Source organism: Anarhichas minor, unplaced genomic scaffold (genome assembly GCF_050575085.1).
Source record: "Anarhichas minor isolate MPS153535 unplaced genomic scaffold, ASM5057508v1 ptg000071l, whole genome shotgun sequence".
NCBI classification, from domain to species: Eukaryota; Metazoa; Chordata; class Actinopteri; order Perciformes; family Anarhichadidae; genus Anarhichas; species Anarhichas minor.
In genome coordinates this window covers 2,134,321-2,161,952 of record NW_027466517.1, presented here as the reverse complement: position 1 = coordinate 2,161,952, position 27,632 = coordinate 2,134,321, and the positions used below count along the sequence as shown (strand labels likewise).

Genomic DNA, 27,632 nt, shown 5'->3' with positions numbered 1-27,632 from the left:
GAGCATAGTGTGTGTGTGTGTGCCTCATGTTCTGTGGTTTGTTGTCATGTAGCAGCTACGTTTATTACCCACTAGCTCATACATTTGTGTGTGTGTGTGTGTGTGTGTGTATGTGTAGGGGGTTAGACAGCTGTGTAGCGAAGCCTCGATCCTCCATATGTTCAGACACACACAGACACGCAGTGACGGAGGACTGCACAGTAGTTTCCTGTGTGTTGAAATGTTCTACTGATACAGGAACAGTGGCGGGGTTTCTCCCTTTTATGATTATTGTTGTTATTGATTAATCTGTAGATTATGATCTGACCATTGTATGTATTTTATATACATCACGTCAATTAGAAACAGACACCTTGTGGGACATTTTATAATGTTTCCATTATGTCATAAAAAACCAGTAAAACGTTTATTTATAACACTTATCATGGTGTCTGGTAAGAAGCTGTACTTGGTAGGTCAACTTTGTGTCGAACTTGGTACTCGTGGCGTAGTTCTGTCGTGTGGCCTGTTTTGCTGCTCAAACAAGTCATGAAAATGAAGTTCAGCTGCTTCTTAGCTCTGTAATAATGACTTGATTAAGTGATGAGTCGGTTCTCTCTCTCTCCAGCTTCTCTTCTTCTTTCTCGTTTTCCATGATCATATACTGAATATCTTTTTTTTGGAACGTTGCTTGGACAAAACAGGACATTTGAAGACGTCACCTTAGAGTTCGGTCAAATAAAACCAAATAAAACAATGAAGCGATTATTATTATTATTATTGGATCCATATTAAGAGGTCTCCTTTTTTATTTTTTTTATTCCAGTTTAGATTTCTATCTTTTACTTAAGATGTTTAAAGTGATTCTTTCAACTGCTCGTCCACTCGGACCGACATCCAAAAAGTCATCAAGGGTTCAATTAATGATACGTAACAAATCAGCTGATCATTAAATCATAGATTCAAATATCTCAATGCAATAATAACGCCTAACAAACATGGCGGATTTCATGACTTAAATGATTGATTGGTCTTTGATTAATATTCATATTACCGCTCAATCTATCAACGAGTCATTTCACACCCAGACACAATCATAAACAAAAACACCGGCCACACTGTGTGTGTGTGTGTGTGTGTGTGTGTGCCCAATGACCCATTCGGCAGGGCATATGCTGTTTGGCAGCGTGCACGTGGACTCGTGCACGAGCATATTGTAGAGAGGGGGGGGGGAGCAAGGTAGACGGCAGTGAGGGTTGGTAACCATCTGTGTGTGTGTGTGGCGACATGCCAGAGCCTTTACCCACAAGCCACCTGGTCACACCGCCTGGATCAGAGTGTGTGTGTGTGTGTGTCTGCTTGCCAATATCTTTGTTTGATGTGTGTGTGTGTGTGTGTGTGTGTGTGTGTGTGTGTGTGTGTGTGTGTGTGTGTGTGTGTGTGTGTGTGTGTGTGTGTGTGTGTGTGTGTGTGTGTGTGTGTGAGTGTATGTGTGTTGACTGGCCCTGCACACTGTAAAAAGTCATAATTTAGTGAAATCGGTTGTTTATTGAACTATCAGAATGTTCAGCGCTCTTCGGTAGGAAAAGGTTTATGCTCAGATTTATTGTTTTACTTGGATCCCAAATGTGTTGTTGTCTTGGCAACATCTACTCCTCCAGTAACATCACATTAAAACAATACGCAGTATGTGACTTGCAGAGCATTAAAGAGACCATTTGACCAGAAACTCACACACAAACAAATATCTCATTTTTCGTCAAGGAAACTTTTGTTTTTCCTTTTAAAGAAAAACCTCTTTAGTTGCTCCTGATAACCTTTTTTCACTGATTCTGGAGATGAGGTTCTGTTGATCATCCAGAGGAACGTCAGTGGCGCAGTGTGTCTGCAAATACTGTTTTGAGCAGCACAGACTAAAGGGGGACGAGACCAACCAAAACTACCAGACTACACCGTTTCCACCTGAGGGAAGAAAAACCATACGAGTGAGATTTGAGTGGCTCAACCCTTTAGTGATGTTGATTGAATAAGACACTCAGGTGACATTTGTAATCCCTCCCTATTTCCCTATTGACACTGAAATGATCTCTTTTGTAAAACGCAATGTTTTTCATCAGTTTCTATGGCGATACTAAATCGTTACTCTTCATTTTTCGTGCACTTTCCTAACAAAGTCCGGCAACACCTGTCAATTTCCACTCGTTACACGCATACAGTCTTTTCACAATAAACTTCCGTCTTCACAGGAAACTACTCGGTTAGGTTTAAGCAACACAAATACTTGGTTAGCTTTAAAGATTGTGCTCTGGGTTGGAATAACTAGGGATGTGGCTTTACTTAACTTCGGACGTCACGTGGCAAATATATCATCGTTGACGTCTCGTTTCACCCGGGACACGAACCACGGCCTCCTGGGTGAAAGAACGTTTCTTGTCTGACCCATGCCCCTCCCCTTTGTTCGGCCTGTGTGTTTTTTTCCTGTCATTTTACTTCCTGATTCATGATTGTGGGATATCTACCTATAACAGCTCATTCACTTTCGTAGGTATAGCTTGGAAAGCTGCAGGGAAGCAGACACCTCCACTGTCTGAATGTTTGAAGCACACGTGTGTCAAAGTGGATTAGAAAACTATTTTATCTCAGCTTCGCTATTTTCAATGACAACGTATTTAATTACTTCATTTAATTATTACATTTTTCTTTCCACAAATAAAACGGTGGATGTAAACAAACAAGGTTCAACATTTTGCAAACTCACACAATCAATTGGCTTTGGCGAGTTCAACACACGAGAGGAGTCGCAATACGTCCTCATTGCCTGCAGAAGAGTTGTTTATGGTAGATTACGGCTTATTTGATAGAAAATTCATTTAAGAGTTAACGTCTTTATATATAATAATGAATAATGAACGAGTGAATTCAGTCACAGCTTCAGTTCTTGTTCTGAGATTTTTTTGGGGTGCTGTGACCTCCCCCACCCCACCCACTATGGCCCCTACCGTCACCACGGCAACCCTGAGCCTGGCATCGAGGCTGGCACGACGCCCCTCCTGCCCTGTGTGTGTGTGTGTGTGTGTGTGTGTGCGTGTGTGTGTGCGTATGTGTGAAAGAAATACTGGTCTTCTTCCTCTGTACTTTCTGCTCTCTCTCTTTTTGCTGCACTCTGGGTAATCCATACAGTTGAAGGATGGACAAACTGTACACACACACACACACACACACACACACACACACAATGTGATTAATGGCAGTAGAGTCTATAGCAGATTATGGTGAAATCACTACAGATAAAGCACTGCAGTGTGTGTGTGTGTGTGTGTGTGTGTGTGTGTGTGTGTGTGTGTGTGTGTGTGTGTGTGTGTGATGTGTGAGTGAGAGTGTTTGTGTGTGTGTGCGTTATCTTAGCCAGACATCCGTTCCTGAGAGAGAAAAAGGGGGGAGAGGAAAGAAAAAAGGGGAGGAAAACATGGGGGAGAGAGTGAGAGAAAATGATGATAAAGTTTCCAAAAACACTAAAACCAGCCAATCAGAGAGAGAGACTCCTTCGTCCATTGCTCCATCCTCTTCATCTTCTCCTCTCCTCATCCTCTGTCCCTCCTCACATCCTCCTCCAATCTTCTCTTTCTCTCCTCCCTCTCTCGTCCCTCCATACAGATAAAAAGTAATGAAATGTGTGGTTTGTTAGGACTGAAATCTGATTGGACGTTGGTCAGGCAGGACTGGACTCTGATTGGATGGTAGTCGGTTGAGAGTGGGTTTTGATTGGATGTGGGGGGTTTTTTGGAACATGAGATTGGAAAGTCATCGGTCTCAGCAGCTTCTGAATTATCAATAATTTATCAGTATTGATCAACCTGCAGATGAGGAAGTAAGAGAAGAGGGAGGGAGGATGTAATAGAGGTAGGAAGGAGGAGACGGAGGAGGGAAGGAAAGCAACGAAAAAGAGGAAGAGACAGAGGACGGGTGGGGCAATAGAGGCACAAAAGAGGGGGGAAGGAAGTGAGGAAAGAAAGAACAGAGGAAGGGAGGATGGACAAAAAAAGGAAGGTAGAGATGGGGAAGAGATGATGTAAGGGAGGAAGGAAGAAAAGGGTTAGAGGGAGAGAGGAAGAATGGAAGAAGAAACAAAGGAAGTGAGAAAGGGAGATGGACGGTGGAAATAAAGGAGGGGGGATTTAAGAAAGAAAGAGAGAGAGAAAAAGGGTTTGAGAGAGGAAAGACGAAAGGTAAACACAAAGGAAGAAAGAGGAGAAGATATGACAGAAGGAAGAGTGGAAGAGGGAGGATGTAGTGTAGGGAGGGAGTAAGGAACAAAGAAAGGGAATGAGGGACAGAGGAAGGGAGGAAAGAAAGAAGTGAGGAAGAGGGGAAGGAAGGAAGAGATGGAGGAGGGAAGCTGTGAGGGAGGAAGGATGGGAGGGAGGGATGGAAAGAAGAACAGAAGTAGGAAAGGAGGAAGGATCAAAATAGGGAGAAATGCACTAAAGGATGAAAGAAGGAAGAAAGAAAGTGATGAAGGACAAAAGTGAGGATAAGGAAATGGGATGAAGAGATGGAAAAGTGAGGATAAAAAGGAGACAGGAGGAAAAGGAGGAGACAAAGGAGGGAAGATGGAAGGGTGGAGTGAAAATATTAGAGATTAGGGATGAAGGGAACAACGGTGAAAGTAAAGAAGTACGAGAGGAACGGGGGAAAGGAGGAAAGAAGGAAGCGATGGATGCTGTAAGGGAGGAATGATGGTAGGAAGGGCTGGAAGAATGTGCTGTAGGACAGAAGGACTCATCTAAATAGGGAGCAAGAGAAAGGGATGAATGAGGGAGTAGAGGAAGCAAGGGTAGAGGATGGGAGGAAGATACAGAGGAGGGAGGATGTGAGGGGCAGAAGGGACAAAGGGTGGGATGGAGAAGTGAAGGGAGGAAAGTAGGATCAAAGGAAGTGAGGGAGAGGATGTAAGGGAGGAGGGAAGAGAGGGAGGACGGAAGAAACAAAGAAAGGGAACAAGAGAGAAGGTGCAGAGGAAGTGAGGAAGAAGGAGGAACAGGAACCCAAAATAAGAATTATGATAACAAGGACACTTATCTTCTTCAGTGTGTGATATCAACTGTGTGTGTGTGTGTGTACGTGTATGTATGTGTGTGTGTGTGTGTGTGTGTGTACCATCATCCATTAGAGAGCTATAATTATGGTAAGTGAGGCAGCGCTCCGATCAATACAGCAATTCATCAATCCGACCCCGCCCACCAAAAAGGCACACGCTATTTCAATTTGCCCAAAGTCCAGATGTAACCACAGACCACACACACACACACACGCACACACACACACACACACACACACACACACACACAAACGTCTGCAAAAATGTAAATATTTAAATATTTTATTATAAGTTTATTTTTTCTTCTGCAGATCAATAAACCCCCGCAAACACAGATTTCACTGCAGTATTAAAACAGTAATATCTGAACAGGTGTAACCTCAGCAGCTGCCAAAACACCGATGTAGCTCCAAGGCATTGTGAGAGTCTGAGTCTATTAATACAAAGCATTTCCCCCTGGTCCAGCGGGGGTCTTTAATATATCACTTGAATGTGAATTTAGTTTGGGGCATTTAACGTTTCAGTACAAACGAAATATCTATCTATTAATTTTATATTAATGAGATTGTTATCTAACTATGAACTGAGTCCTGACTAATTAGCGAGTGACAGCTCTCGGAGCAGCGAGCATCTCTGAGTGAAAAAGTTATTCAGATTCAACATGAATGAAATATGATTCTTTTTTAATGGGTATGTTGCTTGAAGAAGATGCAGCTGCACGCTCTTCTTAGTTCCTTTTGTGATGATCTTTGTTTGGGGTCGACAGAACTAGAATCAGCTTTATTGCCCTTTTTTAACAGTAAAAAATATAAGATAAGTATTGCAACAGTCAAGAGATATGAAAATGTTTGTTTTTAGAATGATAATCTAATCGTTTCTTTTCATGAGGAAATGAATAAGCAGCAGGACTTGAGTTTGAACACTCCGGTGTGTTTGGTCGTGTTATAGTTTATCTTAATGTTTTCTGTGATAGTCAACTTTTGTTTTTGCCACATTGTAAAGGCTGTATTTTATGTGTCGCCTGTTTTATTGCTCGTGTTCAGCCACATCACACTGACGTCTTCTTTGTGTGTTTGTGTATCTGTTTGGGCTCAGCACTTCTCTTTAAAATGACATTTTTACTTCTTTTCCTATATATGATTTTAGTTTTGGGATTCATTAATTATTCTTTGCAGTTTTAGTGTTTTTTTCATTTCCTTTCTTTCTTTCTTTTTTAGTGAGTTAGTTTTCAATCAGGGGACATTTTCTTCTTCTTCTTTTGTCTTCCTGCCAAAGGCAAAAAAACAAGAGTCCTGCAGAGTGACGGGTGTATTTTACAGCAAACAAATGAAAGGAATCCCACTTTACATGAACACTGTTGGTATGACGGTGGCCGGTAGAGACTCAGTTCGGAGCCTTTTAAATTATCTATATTTTTATAAATATTATGATGACAGAAATATCATCCGTCTCTTCCTCCAGAATTATCTTATCTCAGTTTTTTTATTTTCACCAGCAGGAACAGAGTGGAGCACAACATTTGGGCTCTTTGAGGAGAGAAGTAAAAAGACAAATCAATGGCTCCTTTGAAAGTGTGCGCTGCCGTTTCATCCCGTTTAGATGATAATCAGCAGCCAGAGGTCAGAGGTCAAAACACATTTATATTTTTATACCAGTTGACTGGCTGCTTTCCAGTTGGAATCACTGGAGAACCCCGCAGAGTTCACAGACCCCAACTGATTAGCTGCGGATTCTAAACCGGTTTTGGAAGGTTCCTGGGAGGTTTTTGGAGGGGTTTTGGAGTGCTTGTTGTGTCTCTGCGTGTGTTTCAGTTTGTGTGTGTGTGCGTGTGTGTGTGTGTGGCGGATGGCTGGTAATGGCAGCGGCCCTCTTTTGTTCTGGCAGAAGGTGGCGAATGGCAGCCGCTCAAAGAAAATAGACAGAAGCTGCAAAATGGTTGCCAACGCTTTAAGATGGCTGCCAGGCTGGAAAGAGAGAGAGACGGCTACCACACACACACACACACACAAGCCCGGGCATGAGGCGAGTGCCGACTGAAAAGTGTGTGTTTGTGATCAAAATTGTGAAGAAATCAGTGTGTGTTTGTGTCTGTATGTGTGTGTGTGTGTGTATACGTGCCCGTGTGTGTTCTTGTGTGAGTGTATGTTGCAGTTGGCAGCGGCTCCTTGGCAGCGGCGGCTGGTTGGGCGTCCAACAATGGAGACGGCTAACGGGATTCTCTCTCTTTCTTTCTCTCCTTTTTTAAACACCGTCGGAGAGAGAGACATAAACTACAAATAGAGAAGAAGAGAGGGAGAGAGAGAGAGAGATTGGCCGTCTTCTTGAAATGGCAGCGTCTTATTGGCAGCGGCGTCTTGGCCGCGGCGTCTGGCCGACACAAAGCCTTGTCTGCCGCGTCTGTTTGTGCACTTTTATTATATAATTAACGGGACACAAATAAAACAATGAAACACACCAACGCATATCGAGTGTTTTGAGGCGGCTGGCGGCGGCGTTCGATGCGTCCATGACGGCGTATGTGTTGATTTTAGTTGTGTTTTTGAGTGTGTTGTTAAGGTCACGTGGCGAATATTAAGGGAATTCTACAAAATGGCGGCTGGTGGGCAGCGTCAAAATGGAGGCCAAGGGTGACCAGTTTTCAATTTTCCAAAATATTGAAAAAGAAAAACTTTTCAACATGAAGAAAAAGAGATTTTTTTTTGTGCGTCTGTTGTAATTCGGCAATAAGGAAAACGTGGCGTTTATTTTGGCGAGGCGCATCAGGGGTGAAAAGAAAGTGTGTGTGTGTGTGTGTGTGTGTGTGTGTGTGTGTGTGTGTGTGTGTGTGGTTGGCTCTGGACCCGGCCATGCAGACGTGCCAGAGTTCGTGATTCCAAGCCGGGGTCTCGATCCCCCGGCGCTGCCTAGAAACATGAAAGAAACGCACCCCCTTCTGCTGCTGCCTCTGTCTTAGAGAAACATCATCGGCTTTATTTTTCACATTTCATATTTTATTTTCTGCTATTCAAATGTTTTGAATGCATGTGTGTGTGCTTATGTGTGTTTGTGTGTGTGTAAAATAAAGGGGCTCCTACTGACCCAACAAATCCATTCTTCGGACCAAGAGAGAAATTATTAATAATATAAACTTTGAAATGCTGTTTAATTTATCATGGTTTTAATTTAAAACAGCATATTTAATCAACAAATCTGTGCTCGTTAGATGAATGCACGGGTGTATGACTTTTTAATTTCATACCACGCAGTGAGATTTTAGCGACACAGCAGAAAAAAGGAAAGTTATATACATTATTACATAATGTAAAGCATGAAAAACACTGCTCGCTGTACATGAGCAGTAAGCGTGAAATGTGTCGAGACACAAATAAGAACAAAAGTGAGCGGATCATTAAGGCTGTAATAAATAATTCAACTTGAAGGGATGAGATTCATGTCCTGTGGGTTTTATTTCAACTCATCGTTTCCAACAATGACTTCACACACAGACTCGAATAAATGAAAATAATTAATGCTATTTAGATGATTGAAAGACGTCATATCTCAACAATAAGGTTGGCTTTTGAAGCAGTGTTCTGTAAATCTAACAGGAGTTGATCCCTCAGTGCTGCCCAGGTGCTTCAACCAAGCATGCTTTCTTCTACGCATGCTAAAAAACTGATTTTTCAAATTGAAATTACAATATTATTTTAATATATTTACTTGCTCGGGTACCTTTATGGTGTAATTTGTCAGCGCCTCGTCATAATAACAGTATTTAAAGGGCCATTCAGTAATAAAGTCATTCACAAAATAAAGGTCTGTCTCTTCCTGTAGACATATCTTAAACAGCATCAGGAAATGCTGATGTTGTTTTAAAGACCTGTCAATCAAAGACATCATCCTCCAATCCTGCGGATGCTTTCTGTGGTGGGCGGGGCTTCAATCTACATTAACTTATTCTGTGTGTGAGACTAAAGAGGAGGCAGCTGATTTGTGGCCTTTATAAAAAAATGAATTCATACATCTCATTTCATTAAAAGCTAAATCAGGGCTCGGATCGATACAGAGGACCAGGGTCTTTTTCTTCTTCTTTTTTTCACCCAGGCGGGCGGGAAACTCTCTCGCCCGAGTTGTCACTTCTGATCAAACGGCTCCTGCGAAAGACTTCCAGTAAAAAAAAAAAAAACATCTACATCTCATGTCCTTACAGGAAGTTTGACATGTGCTTGTAGCAGCTCATAGTCTCTCTCTCTCTCTCTCTCTCTCTCTCTCTCTCTCTCTCTCTCTCTGTATCTTTGGCATGTCTCTCGCCCGAGTCAACGGTCAGCCTCTCTCTCAGCCAAACACACACTCAGAGAAAAAAAAGAAAGAAAAGGAAAACCATCTTGGCCGGCAAAAACAGATCACTGTTTCTTTTTTTGTTGTCTTGTTTTTTTTTCTTTCTCTCCTCTGTCTTTGCTGCACGTCGCTCTGCCAAGAGACGACAATGCAACCGCAGTCTGACTCGCCCAGAGAGAGAGAGAGAGAGAGAGAGAGAGGTTTTAAAATAAATGCTTGAGATTTAATAGAAGAAGAAAAAATAATCAAGTATCCGTGAGATTTTCTGGCTCATTCTGGCGGCCATGTTGGGTCGGAGTTGCAGGAAATGGATGCGGTGGTTTCTTCAAAAGCGGCTCCAAACTTTTTAAATGTAGTTCATGATGACTTTATTCCACCAGTAATACTGTGTTCTTTATGGTGAGAGTAAGCGTGTGCAGGTTTAAGAACATATTCACCATCTTTCTTTGCTGTAGTTCAGTGGTTGAATGTCACTTATGGTGCATTTATTGTATTTAAAGTGTGAAGTTATTTTGCAGTTTTCATGTACTTATATATTCCTTGAGTACTTCCATTTCCAGGCAAATATTTTACTTTTTACTCAATGTTTTACTTTAGAAGGAACCCAAAAAATGTAAACATTAGTTTAAATGTGTCATTTCTGTAATTCAGGTTCAAACAGCGTTATCTCTCTTTTCTGCCTTTCTGGGAATCTTCCAGTAGCCCCCCCCCCCCCCCCCCCCCCCCCCCCCGCCTTTCCTTGGAAAGAGGCATTTCATGTCAGAGAGAGAGAGAGAAGGGCCGGGCGAGCGACCTCCAGGGCCACAGAGTTTGACTTTCCCACAGAGAGAGAGGGAAAGACCTCTGCCCTCTCTCTCTCTCTCTCTCTCTTTTCTTGGTTCATTGTTTTCTTCTACGTGCTCTATAATGTGTGCGTGTGTGTGTGTGCTGTACAGATCACATGGGAGATGACAGCAGAAGGTGGAACGAGGGCCGAACAAATGCAGGGACAAAAGTGTTTAGTTCAGATTTTAGAGAAAGTGTGTGTGTGTGTGTGTCTGTATTGTGTTGTGTTGTTTTGTTTATTTCCACGGTCCACTACACTCAGTCTATAGCTGAAGCCCTGGAGAGGAAGAGGAGAAAAGAGGAGAAGAGAGTCAGAGGGGAACAACTCAGTCAACACCACTTGTTGAAAATAAAAGCGCGCATGCCAGCGGCTTTTGTTCCTAAATGGAGGCTTTTACTTTGGAGCCTGGAGACTGAGAGAAAGAGAGAGAGAGAGTACAAAAACATTTTTGAAAGTAAAAGCATGGGCATGTTTTTATGGCGAGAAAGAGAGAGGCAGGAAAAGCATGGTTGACTAAGATATAAGCTTTTATTTTGAAGCTGTGAGAAATAGTGAGAAAGGGAAACATAAATAAAAGAAAGAAAATATGAAAGGAACCAAATGCGCAAAAATACAGCTTGGTTTTAAGCACTTTTCAAAATAATAGCATGGATATCAACAACTTTTGTGTTTCTAAACCGAGACTTTTATCTTTAAGTGTGTGATGGAGATAAAAGGAAAGAGAAGAGGAAATAGAGAAGAGGAGACGGATGGAAAAGGTGCCCAGCCAGTGACACCTTTTTAAAATACAAGCATTGATGACAACAGCTTCTTCAAGCAGGGGCTTTTATTTTGATGCCTGTGTTGGAGAAAGCGGGTTTTCTGAAAAATACGATAAATAACTGAACAGAGAGGAGAGGAGTAGACAACCCTTTAAAATGAAAGCAGAAGGCCGCAGCAACTTCTTTAACTTTTAATCTGGAGCCTCTGACCGAGACAGAGAGAGACCGAGTCCATTCCCAGTCTGGTCTCACTGGGCTCACTGGGCTCACTGGTCTCACTGGGCTCACTGGGCTCACTGGTCTCACTGGGCTCACTGGTCTCACTGGTCTCACATGGTCTCACTGGGCTCACTGGTCTCACTGGGCTCACTGGTCTCACTGGGCTCACTGGTCTCACATGGTCTCACTGGGCTCACTGGGCTGCTTCTCCATCATCTCAGCGGCGTGTCTCTCCGTGTGTACAGAGGGCTTTTACTTTGCTGTCTGCTTTTGGACCCCCTCCCCTCAGTGTGTGTGTGTGTGGGGGGGTGGGGGGGGGGGGGGTGGATGCAGACGGTCCGGTCTGCTCCCACGCCTCATTAGCATATTTAATTAACCTGGATGGGGGGCGGCGGGGCGGCTGAATGGGGGGGGGGGGCGGGGGTTGACGGGCTAGGGGAGCAGTGTGTGAAAGTGCCCTCCAACACACACCCATCGGCAGCACCCCTCGGGCCCCCTCCTCCCCCTTGGTTGCCGTGGTTTCAGCCCTGATGCTCTTTGTTTTAGGCTGCTGAAGCAAACAGACACAGTGAACAGCATGCAAAACAAGGCTGATAAATGCTGCACTTTGTCTCTGTGTGTGTGTGTCTGTATGTAGAGGAGGGCTGCCTCACTGCAAAAAGTTTTTAGAAATTGAATTGAGCAATAAAACCATGCGTTGATGACGTTTTAGTGAAAGTAGAATTTAGGAACCTAGCGTGAAGTTTAAATGTGATCAAAGTCTTAAATATGAATTATCTTCATATGGATATTTTATATGGCTGCTTCCGTCATTGTAACTAATGAGCTGGCAGTCCAACCAAGCATAACATCCAGGAAGACCACATCATGTTTTTCAGCGTCGAGGCCTTTTCTGCTTTTTGCTGCCTTTTTCTGTTTGCTTGTTTTTCAAACAAACACAAAGATGCATTAACACCGATTAACCTAGCTCAATATCTTATTGTATGGTAAACATAATATATTAATATGTATGGTTTATGGTGATGTTTCAGCTCTGTGTGGAACTTATATCAAGTTTAAAGTGAAATACTTAATTTTCAAGACAGATTGTTCCCAAAATTCTGACCGTTTGTGTTGATGTGAGATCAAGTTCTTGGAGTTGAATCACATTTGCTGTTCGGTGATTCCACTCCATCATAATTAAAAAGTTTCACCGCACTGGGCGTTGTAATAAAACCGAACCTGACTCGACTCCATCTGTCTCAGTCCGGTCCTGAGTCATAGCCCCTGCGGCGGGCGGCTCCGGGAGGGGGGGGTAGGGGTGATGGGTAATATTTCTCCCCCCCGACTATTTTATCTGCAGCGCGGCCGATCGATGCTCCTGAAGTCGCTAAATCATTTGCAGGAGCGGAGCTGCATCGGAGCAGAGAGCATGCTGGGAAAAAATAAATAAAAACAGAGGCAGATACAGAGAAGAGGAGAGAGACGGGCTGCGTTCAGAAAGCAGCAAACAGTTTCTCTGTTGGAGGATGTTGAACACGTTCCATAATCCTCTGCAGAGTGACGCTTCGCTTTCGGTCCCATCTGTCTTTCTGTCCCCCCGTTTGTCTCGTTGTCTTACACTGAATACATTTACTCAAGCACCTTTCTTAAGTACAAATTCATGGCACTTTACCGCAGTCTTCCGGTCCAAACCTCAAGATTTTAAATGATTTTACAATAGAATGTATAATTAATATTCATATAATCAAAAATTACATAATTATATATATATATACAAGCAACATTTTTCCGCATGTTATTTCTACTTCAAGTACATTTTCCTGATTATACTTAAATATTTTTTACTTGAAGAAAAGGTAATATAAGGAGTACTTTTACTTCTGCTACTTATTTACAGTACTTATTTCACTGCTTTATACTTTCACCGAAGTTCATTTTGAATTCAGGGCTCTTGCTGACTCTGTGGTGCTGTTATTGTACTTCAGTAAATAATGTGAATGAACAGTCACCTGTCTGCTGCAGCAGGTAGAGTCTGCCAGTCGGTCTGGTGTGTGTGTGTGAGGTGAAACCCAAGTGTTGTGGTATCGAGATCAATACCCACACACACACCTCAGTGGTTTAAGTACAACCTTTATTCAATCAAGTAATCTCGCGATCAAGGAGAGATGAGACTCACAGCAGAAACAATCACAGACATCTCTAAAAAGTTTAAGATTCATCCAACGGATCATGAGATGTTCAGGTCACCATAGGAAAACATTGGATGGTTCAGCGAACTAACCATCCAATCAGGAGACAGCACCGTTGTGAGCTTGTGTGTGTGTATTTGTGTGTGTACTTAACATTTTGTAGTTGGACTTGTCCTCATCAGTCCTCATCTGTTTTTTCCCTCCAGAAACCGGCCAATCAGAAAGCCCCAACCAGGCCAGTGATTCAGATATCAAGGAGCAGCCAGAGAACGGTGAGACCTCGTTCACACACACACACACACCTAAGCTCTTATACATGTTGTACTGTATATACTTTCTCACACACAGTCAGGGTGACCCGTGTTTGACCCTTGTGGTCAGACAAAGTGAGGCTGTGGTTTTATCTGTCTGTCACACACACACGCACACACTGAATCAAGTGTGTCAAGTTTTTGTGCGTGTGTGTAGCTGGATGTCAGCGTACTGTATGTGTGTGTGTGTGTGTGTGTGTGTGTGTGTGTGTGTGTGTAGAGGATATCCTCTCTGGTTTGTCTGTCTGTGTGTGTGTGTGTGTGTGTGTGTGTGTGTGTGTGTGTGTGTGTTAGACCTTGACCCAGAGGTTCAGCTACTTGCCAGTACACACACACACACACGGAAATACTTGCAGCTGGTAGTGATTATCCTTGTTGGAAAACAGAAGGTTCCACTACTACTGTTATTACTGACACTACTACCACCAGTGTTACGCCTGCTACTCTTACAGCTACAGCTATTGCTACTGCTACTACCACTATTAATGCTACTCACAGGCTGCTACTACTACTGATAGGACTACTATAACAACTTGTATTATTACTACTCATTCTAATGATAGGATAGTACTACTGTTACCACTGATTCTACAACTATTACTTCTACTGCTACTACTAGGACTATTACATGAGGCTACTACTACCAGTAATGCTACTCATAGGCTACTACTAATACTAACACTACTACTATAACTGCATTTATTATTACCACTCATTTGAATGATAGGATACTACTGTTACAACTGCTACTACAACTATTAATGCTACTGCTACTGTTAATACTACAACTGTTATTGCAGTAGTACTACTATTAATGCTACTGCTTCAAGTATTATTACTGCTACTACAACTATTCATGCTGCTGTTAGTACTACAACTACTATTACTGTACTATTATTGCTATTGCTGAAGTTACTACTACAACTTTTATTACTGCACTACTACTATTAATGCTACTCATAGGCTACTAGTGCTACTGGTGCTATTGATTCTACAACAATTACTGGTACTACTGCTACTGCTACTGCCACAACCTCAACTTACTAATGGTACTACCTCTGCTACCATTACTACTACTACTCCTGCTACTAATACTAATACTAATACTACTAACTCCTGCTACTAATGCTAATACTAATATACCAATAGTCATGAATATAATAATCAATATAATAATTGAATATGTAATATTGAATGCTCTCTCTCTCTCTCGCTCTCTCTCTCTCTCCCTCCTCTCTCTCTCTCTCTCTCTCTCAGGTCATCTGGGTTTTCAGGACAGCTTCGTGACGCCCGGCGTCTTCACGGTGGCCGAACTTGTACGAGTCTCTCAGAGTAAGTTTCTCTCTCTCTCTCTCTCTCTCTCTCTCTCTCTCTCTCTCTCTCTGATGGAGCGAGGCAGAGCAGTGATTGGATTGCAGATCTGTCATCGATAGTGGATCTAATGTAATTCCTCCAGACTGAACCAGACGCTGCTCAGCTAAATGAACACACACAATAAAAAAACACACATGCACACACACAGTCGTGAAGAATACTCTGGAAAAGAGTACAGCACAGAAATGTTTGATTTTTCCGCTGTAAAGTGAACACGTCACTGAAGAAGTAGGAATGCAAAAACAATAAAATGTTTATCAGTCATGCGGGAACGCTGTAAAATGATCTGCTCTCACACAGAACAAACTCCACTTGTAGTTAAGTGTATTTATTGGCCACGCACGATTCTGGGTTCTGATTGGCTGGCTGGTGTTCTGTTAACAGGTCAGCAGTTTAAACGTGTTTATAAATTAGCGGTCCAAGTTATATTTACTGGCAGATCACCATAGCAACTGTGTTTGGTAGAGTTGTTACCCGCTAACTCCCACAGCAGAAACGCTCCCAGCCTTGGATTAAAATGACTACAAACTAAAATAAAACAAAACAAAGTAAAATAAGATAACTTCATATAGAATAATATGCTCATTCTGTATTGGTTGCACATTACCCTGATTTTCTGCCAGGTTTTGTGGCCAAAGTTGAATTAAATTAAATGTCCAAAAACCTACATCCCATGGGAATGTGATACAGGCAGGAGAGGGCGGTTGTGACGAAAAAATATTTTCACTTTTTCAGAAAAGTATCTTCAATAAATTATGAATGAGTCATGAATTCCCACCGTTATGTAACTCTACTCTCCAATCCTACCTGGACTCTGGTAGCCACACAAAAAAGTTGATAAAAAAGGGTAGTCAAGTTTATTTCTTTTTTTGAGTTTTTCAGCATGACATTTATCATCCGACTGATGAAATAACTGTAGGAAGTGAAATACGGTTACAGTAGCCTACATTACATTGATTTCTGCATTGAAACCGCGTTGGAGCGAGAGCTCGATACCATCCACAACTGGGAGAAAACAACTGAGAGGATGTTCTGTGCTACGGTACAAGTGCTTAGAGATGGCTTTCTTTCTGTAGATAATGATGCTTGTAAAGGTTGTTCAGGTGTAGGCAGCCTGCAGGTGACTCTGCTATCCCAACCACAGGCTCCTTTGATGATTACACTGCTAAACGTCTAGAGGACGTAGATAGACATTTTCCTGTAAAGCAGGTGTGGATCACCGTTTGTTGCATTCAGGGGGATCTTTTGCATCTTTATCACCTAATTCCAAACTTTTCGGGGGATAATATTCAACACATTATGATTGTTTGTGTCATCACTCAGCTGTGAGCTTTCTCTCTCTCTGAAGTAATTTAATGAAGAGGAAATATGGGAGGGGCGATCAAGAGACTGCAGAGTGAAGGAGACAGAGACAGTGGGGGTTAGATGGACGTGCGACAGACAGAAAGGACAGGAGAGAGAGAGAATGAGGGACGAACGTGACCTTTAAAAGTGCCGACATGCAGGAGAGAGAGATCGAGAGAGAGAGAGTGACAGAGAGCGCAGTGGGATCTATATGAGACTGTCGATCGCCCACCGCTAACAATAGGCCGATGTAAAGTGCCTGTCAGCACACACAGAGACCCCTGATCAAAGAGCCATCGATCACACACACACACACACACACACACTGATCCCAGCCTGATCAGATGCACGCCACTGCGCATGCAAAATCTCACATAGTCACTTAATCACACACACACATCCTGCCATAGGTGTGTGTGTGTGTGTGTGTGCGTTCCTGGTGCCCTGTCTAGGTCTGCTGTGGCGTCCAAACTTAAGGTACCGGAGAACATTTATTGATACTCTTTGCTTGTACTTTGCTCGTGTATTTTCTTTTTCAGGCCACTTTCTACTTCTACTCCTCCATATAAAAAACGAGCTCCACCTAAAATCCTGCTGTTATATTACAGTTACATGTTATTCTCAGATAAATCAGCTCCACTAGAGCTCTGGACTTTATCAATTTGAACCTTTGTGTTTTTAATCAAGTTAAACAACGATTCGTTTGTGAGCACAGAAAAAACTACAACTCCCATGAAAACTTACCAGCGGTTTCTTAGGCCATTTTAACTTGGTTTCATTTTTACTTTTTTAGTTGTAATCTCTGCTGTCTAAAAAAATGAACATCATTTAGTACTCTCTCTCCTGCCACTATCACAGACTGTGGACTGGTCCGGGGACTTATGGGAAATGTTTTGTGTTAAAGGCTGCTAAAAACAGAAATATTAAATAAACGGAGATAGCCGATCTTAGATCTCCTTATCTAAAGATATTAAGTGAGCCACACAACAAACTGTTGAGTTCCAAGGCTGCATGTTTAGTTGTTAAAGTTGGGATTTGGAATAAGGTTTCCTCACTTCTGGAACCAAACCTGGAAGTCACATTAACTTCTGCTTGCTTTCAGTCCTCAATCTGTTCCCGAGAGGATTTTCTGTCTACAATCAAAACAGATGAGTGTCTGTACTGAGCAATAACATTGAAACACCTCAAACATTTCACCAAAGAACAGTCACATGAGTCTTAGACTGAGGTGCGGAGCTGCAGTTTTGGAATGAAATACCTCTACAGTACCTGTCTGTACTTCATGGTCCTCCTGTAGGACCCACTCAGTATTATTACTGAGCAGTAGATTTATAGTGACTCTCCTGAACAGTTATGTTTCTTTTTACTCTTTCAGTGTCACACGCTATGATACAGTGGTGTGAAATAGTCAGGACGCGCCCCGGTGCAGGCTAATCACTGGTGCCAGTTACTTACTTCTGCTTTTAGTTTGAAAGGTATGACTGCTCGCTCGGCTCGTAGATGCTTGTCAGTCTTGACAGGTTTTTGCGCCTAAACTAGCATGATCAAATAAAGACTTGACATTGGACAACATCAAACAACATGTATTACTCAGCAACCATCATTGCATATCTGTGTATGACAGAATAACTCATAATAATAATAATAAAGAAAATAAGATTTTTTTAAATTTGATTGAATAGCTGTTTTTATAGTTTATTTATACTTGTATAGTTCATGTAGAGTGGGGCTAAATATTTTACCCCAAAAATAAAATAAACATGAGATAAGGCTGCCTTTTCGGGGAACTTTTCATAATATATATACTTCTTTTTTTTTACCACAGGCATATTTCTGAGGAGGTAATCTAAATCACTAGCAAGAGGCCGTTCTCTGTCCATCACGTTGTTAGAGTCCCCCACCCCACGGGCCCCAATGCAATACACTGCCTATATTTACGCCCCTGCTGTCATATTTTTATAGCTGTGGAGTAAATGTTGTCTTTTTACAGCCAGTATGAACAGAGGGAATACTAACAGCGACCAAAAACTTAGTCATTGTACTTTAAATGTAAAATGAGTTTCCTATTCAATATAATGCAAGCAAAATAAAAAGTAGGAAATCTCTCTGTGGCTGCAGAGCTGAGCTGGTTTCATGTTGGTGCAACATGCACACACACACTTTATGGTTATATTCGTATACTCACACACACACATAGATGCATTCAGGCGGACACAAATGTATTCACAGATGCACACACCCTTTCTCTAGTGTGCGTGTGTGTGTATTGTGTTGGTCAGCAGATTTGCAGCGATGCGGCTCTGGAAGAATCACTTATAGATTAGAGTGCAGGAGAGTCCTGTGTGTGTGTGTGTGTGTGTGTGTGTGTGTGTGTGTGTGTGTGTGTGTGTGTGTGTGTGTGTGTGTGTGTGTGTGTGTGTGACCAGCTAATGTACCTGCATAGTGTGTGTGTGTGTGTTCATATATGTGAGTCAACAACATTAACTCTTCACTATTCATTTATAACAATTAATGATAAATATAGACGATGAAAAATGTGTCTGGAAACACACTCAGACACTCACACAGCCAACAGAAAGACCTGATCATTTATTCAGCAACACTTCAACTGTAAACCTGTTTAAATCCCATGACACATGAGCTTCAGCATAAAGCTAAAGAAAAACACAAACAAGCTAAAGTTGAATTAAATAGGTTTTATAGCAGATTGTAGATCAGTTCAGGAGCATGAACGTCTGACTCACACTTCATCACCATCCATCCCATAGTTGTTGAGATATTTCAGTCTTGAACAAAGTGGCGGACAGACAGACTGGCATTGCCAAAAACCTGATAACAGAGTTAAAATAATCCAAATTTATGGCCATAAAGTAAACATATGGGATTTTACAGTGGCGCAAAATACTTCAGAAACCAGAAAGTCATCATACTTTCAACTGTACATTTCATAACCTGACCCAGATGGTTCGTAGTATCTATGCTAACCGCCGTCGTTGTCTTGAACCAATAGTCGCCTCTCACACCTAAGGTGAAACACACCTAAGCCCCGCCCACAGCTGCCAGTAGCTCCTCTCAGGACCCTGATTGGTCCGCGTTCTGGCTTACCACAAACGCATCACTTGAAGCCTATTTTTGTCGTGATTTGTGATCCCGTGGTTCTTGCGTGATCTCGTGACAACCTGAGAATCCAGCTGCCGTGCGAGGTAACATAGTACTAACTGCAGCGGTGGAACATTATTAAGTATATTTACAGGAAGTACAGAAGTACACACCTGTTCTTTCCTTAAGTAGTTCCATCTCATGCTACTTTACTTCTACTCTATTCTACTTCTAGGCCTACTCTATATACTCTATTCTACTAATAAACCCAGCTCTAGACAAAGTATCTGAAATTGGCTACTCATTGACGAACTACAACAGAGCCATTCTGCATATTGTTGCTTTTACTTGAGCAACATTTTGTCGAACATTACTCATACAATACTTGGTATTTGTTCTGATACTCTGATAAAGGACCTGATGGTGCCTTTACATTTGAAGTGGGAACTCGCAATATTTGAGTTTACCATTCGGAAAGTTCAACTGGAGCGTTGCCTGAAGTCAGAATTCCCCGAATAGTCGGACGAACCCCACCAACCCGAAACCCAAAATCAAAGATGGCTGCCCCGTGCGTCACCAGTATACAAGCTGTTCATTAGCGCTTCTGTCCTACATGTGTCTAATTCAACCAGTAACACATACAGTGCTCCAACTCATCGGCATCGACATGCAAACACTGAATGAATATGTGTGTGTCTGGTGTAACGCCTACTGTACCGGCTACACTTGTGCTACACATGTTGGCTGTTCTATAGAGGGAATGAACACACACATACACACACACACACATACACACTGGGGTCTGCAGGGGTGACTGAGGCCTATAGCTTACCAGAAGATGAGATGTGGTCGGCCGGGGGGGTGGAGGGGAGGGTGGAGGAGGGGGTATTGAACACAGCACACCCACACAAACACACACACACACACACGGCGGGTGACCTTGGCGTTGTGCAGCCATTACACAATTCACTGGCAGGCCAATCGAATCTCTCTCTGTCGATCAATATCCTATTAAAGCAGCACACAAAGAGGGGGGTGGGAGAGGATGAGAGAGAGAGAGAGAGAGAGAGAGAGAGAGAGAGAGAGAGAGAGAGAGTATAGGTTAGCGTAGCGGTTCAGTATATTTCTGCAGACTGGATTCTGACTTCTCCTCAACCCCCCCCCCCCCCCCCCCCCCCCCCCCCCTCTCTCTCACTCTGTCTCTTTCTGTCATTTACCCTCTGCTTTTACTGGTGTTCCCCCAAAACCTCCTCTGTCACTCTCAAACTATATCCAACCACTTCCTCTCCTCTCTGCCGCGAGTGACTTTATGCCGTCCAGAGCGACACTCACAGTTTAAGTGATTTATTTTACAAGAATTACCTCGTGGTTGAGGTTGAGGGGAAAATTGTTTAATGAAACTCATGTTGACACTTCCTGTTGGAAAATTTTGTTTGATTCGTCCAAAGTTTGGAGACCCGGGGGGGGGGGGGGGGTGGATATTTTTCCATCACTTTGTGTGATGTTCAAATACAGAGCACACAGCACGTGGCAGCCTCATTATTCACCAGAAGACCAACGTGTACCATGTGAGCTATTATAAACGAAATGAATAAAGGTTTATTTTTTTTTCACATAAAGCCACGACTGTAGGCACCAATGCGGGTCTTTGCCCTTGTTGATATTGTACTTTAAAACTTTGGTGGAGTGCCTTGTTGGCCGCGTGGATACAGCGAACGCCACGTAATCGCGTTGTCCCTGTTTCGGTTCCAGCTTTGGGGGTCTTTTACTGCTTGTCGTACCTCTCTTTCTCTGCCACATTTCCAGTCTCCCTTTACATTTTCCGATGACCAATCAAGGGGAATGTACTTTACGCTCCAGATCAAACTATCAAAACACACTGACAATCAGTGAACCTGGGACTTTTGAGCCCCCTGGGGGTCTCAAAAGTGACAATTTCGGAGCTCTTCTCTGTTTTAAGATTATTTAAGATTTTCGGACTGTTGATTGAACAAAAATAGACATTTAATGACGTCCCCCTGGGCTCCAAGAGGCTGTGATGGACAGTTTATTTTTTATTGTTTTGTGATGTATTACAGACCAAGTGATTAATCCACTGAACTGTAAAACTGAAGGTATGCAGCAGGTGGTTACAGCAGGACTGCGATAACCCTGTGTGTCAAACACAATTCATTAAGAGAAAAACACGAGCAATGGACATACAGGTGAATGTTTTGTCAGGTTAAAACCAATGAACAATATCAGGTTTGCAAATATATTCTGTCTACAGAATATATACATAGCCTTCTGTACATACATATACATCAGCTATACTTCTTAATTCTAACTGAGAGCTGCAGGTCTCTCTCTGTGTGTCTCTGAACCACTTGGATGTTTATAGACACTATAGTAACAAGCTCAATCGGCTTCACAAACACACACACACACACACTCACACACAGATGCATGTCTAGAGTGCCAGGGTGCACCTTGGCACCGACACAAATTTCACACACACACACACACACACACACACTTTCCTCCAAGTGTGTCAGGAGAGCTGATATTAGACGTAAGGATTTGGGGATTAAGTTGATATGATGGCATAACACTCCTGCTGCTCACACACCGAACACACACACATCTACAGAGAACACACACACACACACACACACATACACACACAAAGAGATAAGAAGGCAGATGACCCACTTGGCACCTTCCAGTACCTTCATCTGGAGGCATTCCCACCCAACACACACACACACACACACACTGCGATGCAGGGATGAAAAGATGAATAAAGCTGGAGGCCTGCACGGTTGAAACTCATCCATCCCTCCTTCCTCCTGCCCTCCGTCGCCCCTGGCAACACACACACACACACAAACACACCCACAAAACCTGGTGGTGTGCCAACGCCATATGGGCACTCCGGCACAAATGGCACAATCACAATAATAATGCTAATAATACTACCAATAAAACTGTTACAACTGGCTATACATGGACAATAAAACATTAGAATAAAAAACACAGCACCATAAGAAAGTTATAAAATCAGTGAATAATTTACTAATTATAAGATTATAATGTAAAAGTGTTGGCTGACATGAGGTAATAACGAGATGATACAGTAAATTACCTAAAAACATTATTAACACATTAAAGTTGAAATCAAGCTTCAGCTGGCAAACAGCCAGGTTTGAGCATCAAACGACAGAAAACTAAACAAGCAGAGGAGCTGTATTAATGAGTAAAGTTATTAATCAGCCAAGACTAACAGTTTAAAGTCGTGGTAGTGCCCCATACAGGCTGCAGTGATCATTACAGAAATGATATGAAAAGAAAATTGAAAGCAATTAAATGCAAGGGTCTGCGTTTGTGTAGGTACAAGTACAAGTACAGGTACAGGTACAGTTAAGTGTACAGGTGCAGGTACAAGTACAGTTACGGGTAAAGGGACGGGTACAAGTAAAGATACAAGTACAGTTAAAGGTACAGGTACAGGTAAAAGATACAAGTACAGGTACAGGAATAGGTAAAGCAACAGAATTGCAGTCTCAGAGTTCTCCTCCTGGAGGCAAATGGCTCCAGAATGTGACTCTTTCCTGCCAACCTGTGCATCATAGAGTGATTTGGCTTGGAAAACAATAGCTAAATGTGGATTTGAATTTGATGAATTTACTGTTCATCAGACCATAACGAGACGAGAACTGGCTAGCTAATTTACCCCGCCGCCTCAGTCCCCCACCGCTAGGGGACTAGCTTTTTTTAATAAAAATTCATTGAACTATATAGGACTAATTATATATTTATATTTCAATTTATTTATCAGTTTATTGCCATATTTTTGGGGCGTTTTTTTTTGTTGTTTATTTATAATTGACTTATATGGCATTACATGTACATCCATGGAGCTGCTAATAGCAAATTCTCCTGAGCAGTGGTAAACATACTGATCTACAATATATGCTGAAACACACAGCACTTGTTACTTAATTTGCATAGTTTTACATTGGTTGTACTGAGTTGCACATGAAGTACTCCATGCTAGACCTTGAGGAAAGTGTATGGCCAAGTGCGTGTGCGCGTGTGTGCGTGTGTGTGTGCGTGTGTGTGCGTGCACGCGTGCAGCTCTCTCAGGCCAGTTCTATCTCTGCAGGGCAGAGAGAGAGAGTGATAGAGAGTGATAGATAGATAGAGCGAGCTCACGTTGCTGAGCTCAGCATAAAACTACCCACCAGGTCCTGTCAGTCCTCCTCCTCCTCCTCTTCCTTTCATCCCATCACGCCATCATGCTCTCCGTCAATAAAGCGATGAAGAGGAGGGATGGAAGAGGGGGGGGGGGGGCTGGAGGCGAGGGGCTAGACGGATGTCCGGGTTTGAAGCTGATTGCTGCCTTTGTTCAGCAGGATTTTCAAATTGAAGCGTTTGACAACAAAGAGCCGACTCTCTCTCTCTCTCTCTCCCTCCCTCACTCTCCCACTCTCTCTCGCCCCTCGCTCCCTCACTCCTTTAATAGTGAAAGCCCTCACAGGCCTTTGTGCAAAGGCTGCCCTCCCCGGAGAGAAGCAGAGGAAGAGAGAGAGAGAGAGAGAGATATGCGGAGGAGGGTAAACGGCAGAAGATGGACAGATCAGAGAGGGAAAGGAAAGACGAGAGGAAGAGAAGCGCGGTTTGTTTTTGTTTATGGATGCTAATGTCCTGCGCGAACTGCTCTCATATACAACGATTACATGATGCCACCATTAGAGCCCCGTGCTAATATTGGTCATATTAAGTGTGGTATTAACACACAGCACAGGGAGGCGATGCAGCAAATAAAAGACAGGAGGCTATTGGTTTCTCATCGTGTTGTTTGTTCGGTGGGAATGATGATGTCGACATGTTTTCACCCAAGAAGTTTGATTACTGATTCGTGTTTTATTCATCGCGATAGCTGTTCAGTTCTATTTTCTTTCAAACATAGTATTTAGTTTTATTTCAAAGTTCTTTCAACTTTCTTTCTACAGCTTGTAGACTAAAATGACTTTTGTCTGAGACTATACCGCCTCAAATCACACTCTCTTTGTGTTTTATAAAATGACAGACCCATGAACTCATCACGGGGCCCGGCGGTTCCCCAACTTACTTTGGCTCGAATTTGACATCAATATATTTTTTTGATTTTAATAAAGGATTTTTCCGGAGCGATTTTTCTAAGATTTTGCATCACAAAATCAACCAATCAGGTTGTGCTTAACATACATATTCAATACGTACACTGTAGTGTACAACATCACATGGAGGCTCCGTAGTCTGAGCCAAGATGGCAAACTTTTTTACTCCTATCAACTTTGGCAAAGGAAGCGCAGCGCAGACCAGATCCAATCCTTTTGTTCTTACCTTTCACAATAAAAGCCCTAGACATACACTCTGTGTAACTGTTTACCAGAAGGAACTCAAATTCACTCGGAGCATTTCACTAAAAGGAAAATCTAAAATATCTTACAGTAGCTTCAGGCTATACAACAGTTGACCTCAGACAATAGGATCCTGGTTGTTGGTCTTCTGTCTGCACGAATCCATTCGGACCTTTCATTGAAAACTGTTTCCATATTGCTGGTATGGCTAGTTTTGATGCAAAATATTCACAGCAGTGTATTTTTGTTTATTCGTCACGAAAGGTCTTAACTGCTGCTTCCGAGCCTTCCCCGCATCCCCACGAATACCGTTCTGGTTTATTTGTTTGTTTATTTATTCATTCATTTGGCCCCAAAGCTAGTCCAGTTTGAAGTCTAAAATGAGTCAAATCAGTCAAAATAACAGCCATTGAGGGAAGATTTTCAACTGTGGAATGTAAACTCCCCCGAGGTTGCTTAAACTCCAAAAGTCGTCAAACAATCATGGATTCCTTCCTTTGATTTTGGGAAGTGAAGATGTAGTTCAGGGTCTTGTCCATGAGGTTTATGTGTGGTGGATGGAACATGAGATCATGTAGTGGTAACTATACTGTCATGGTGAAAAGGGGAGTTTACCTGTTTATCTATGACGCAACCTTCACCTGTGGTCATGAGCGGTCTGGTCGGGTGTCTCTGTGTTTTTAGAGACAGGAGAAGGTTGTTCAGGATCGGGACACCTCCCTTTAGAGGCTTTCTGGGGAGCTGGGTGGGCCCCCCAAGCAGACCCAGAACAACTAGAGGGATCATACATTAGATGTGAAATACCTCAAAATGTAGTAATGCTCTCTCTCTCTCTCTCTCTCTTGTTCTCTCTTCCAGCACCTATCGCAGCCGGTACCGGTCCAAATTTCTCACTGGCCGACCTGGACAGCTCGTCTTACTACAACATGAGTCCAGGAGCCATGAGGAGACCGCTGCCGAGCACCTCCTCCTCCAGGTACAAACGCAAACGCGCCCTAGATCTCAAGTTCACCGTTCTTATTTACTGTATCTTAAGACTTCTTTTACACCTCTGACAGACATCTATGAGAAGAAAGTAAAACAGGAACATACTGAGACACAACACCTTACTGATGTAAAGGCAGTGGTGGAATGTATCTGAATACATCTTTTACACACCGTTTATGTTACTTTAAACTTTGATCCACTTCAGAGATAAACATTGTACTTTGAATGCACTATGAATACTTTTGATTTAGGTACTTTGAGTACATTGTAACTTTTATATTTTGAATGCAGGACTTTTACTTGTAGTGGAGTATTTTTACTCTGTGGTACATCTTCATGGGGAATTTAAGAAACACATTATTATGAATCCCAACAAACAAACATTCAATCATACATATTAATGTACATACAGTACATGTGTACAACACACACACACACGCATGTGTTGAAGAGCTTTGTGTCCTCAGAAATACAGTTTCATGTTTAGCCTTCACAAAGCTTAACTACACACACACACACACACACATATGCTTGCAGGGTTTGCCCTGACCTCTTCTTTTAAATCGATGCGGTCGCAAGAGTCGTCTGTCTGTCTGCTGAGATACCTGCCCTGCAGCACGCACACACACACACACACACACACACACGTATAACAACGAACCACTGACTCAGATTATAGTGTGTGTCCTCCTGTCTTTTTACACTCCCTCTTTCTCTCTTTCCTCTTTGACTCCACACATCTCTCCAGAGACCTCCCACACACACACACACACAGCGCTGCGAGGCAGTGGAGCCACTCCATATGGTAATATTTAAGTCTACACTAATGTCAAAGGCTCTTCATTCATACATCTCACTGTGTACATACAGGTCACACACACACACACACACACACACACTTAAATGTCTTAACACTCCTGTTAAACAGTCCCATCTGGTGAAAGAGAGGCCTTTGGCATGTGTGTGTGTTAATGAGCGGCCGTGTAGCTGATGTAAGTCCACTCCACTCCGACACGTAAAAACCTGAAAAAACAACAACACAGTGAAGGTAACTGAAGCGTGCAGCAGGACTCATTAAAGGACGTGTTCACTCTGGGGTGTTTTAACCTTATTAAGATGCTGTTTACAATCATTCATACAGTAATGATGCAGAGCACGGAGTCACACACAGCTTCTGCTGCTCGCTGTGTTCAAACACCTTCAAACACCGGGGTAGGTAGGTAGATAGGAAGTTAGGTAGGTAAGTAAGTAGGTAGGTAGGTAGGTAGGAAGTAAGGTAGGTAGGAAGTTAGGTTGGTAGATAGGTAGGAAGGTAGTTTTGGTAGGTAAGTAGGTAGGTAGGTAGGGTGGTTAGGTATGGAGGAAACGTAGGAAGGTAGGTAGGTAGGAAGGTATGTAGGCCGGTAAGAAGTTATGTAGATAGGTAGGTTGGTAAGTAGGGAGTTAAGTAGGTAGGGAGTTAGGTAGATCGTAGGTAGGTAGATAAACTATAGATATGATTATTTATAGGATGATTGAAAGATGTTGAAAGACGTTTCTACATGATTTATTGATTAAAAGAAGATTTTAAAGCAGCTGACCTAATTTCCTTAAGCTACATCTGAGCTGGAAGCAAGACATTATGCAAGTTAAAGTCAATTAAAGGTCTGACTTTGCTGAGAGTTTCCTGTCCATAAAATCTAATTTGTCCATAAACTGTTTGAGCTCAATGAGAAGCAGCAGCAGAGACGAGAGTTTCAACATTTCTCTTTCTCACCGCAAG

At 42.5% G+C, this 27,632-nt stretch overlaps 1 protein-coding gene across 2 annotated transcripts in view; it reads left to right on the top strand.

Moving 5' to 3' along the window:
• Positions 1-27,632, top strand: part of nfia (nuclear factor I/A) — a 155,484-nt gene that overhangs the window by 114,651 nt on the left and 13,201 nt on the right. For both annotated transcript variants that reach the window (XM_076079310.1, XM_076079309.1), the window contains exons 4-6: positions 13,578-13,643; positions 14,940-15,014; positions 25,742-25,859. In XM_076079310.1, the coding sequence (XP_075935425.1) occupies positions 13,578-13,643; positions 14,940-15,014; positions 25,742-25,859 (259 nt within the window). The remainder of the gene's footprint in view (positions 1-13,577; positions 13,644-14,939; positions 15,015-25,741; positions 25,860-27,632) is intronic.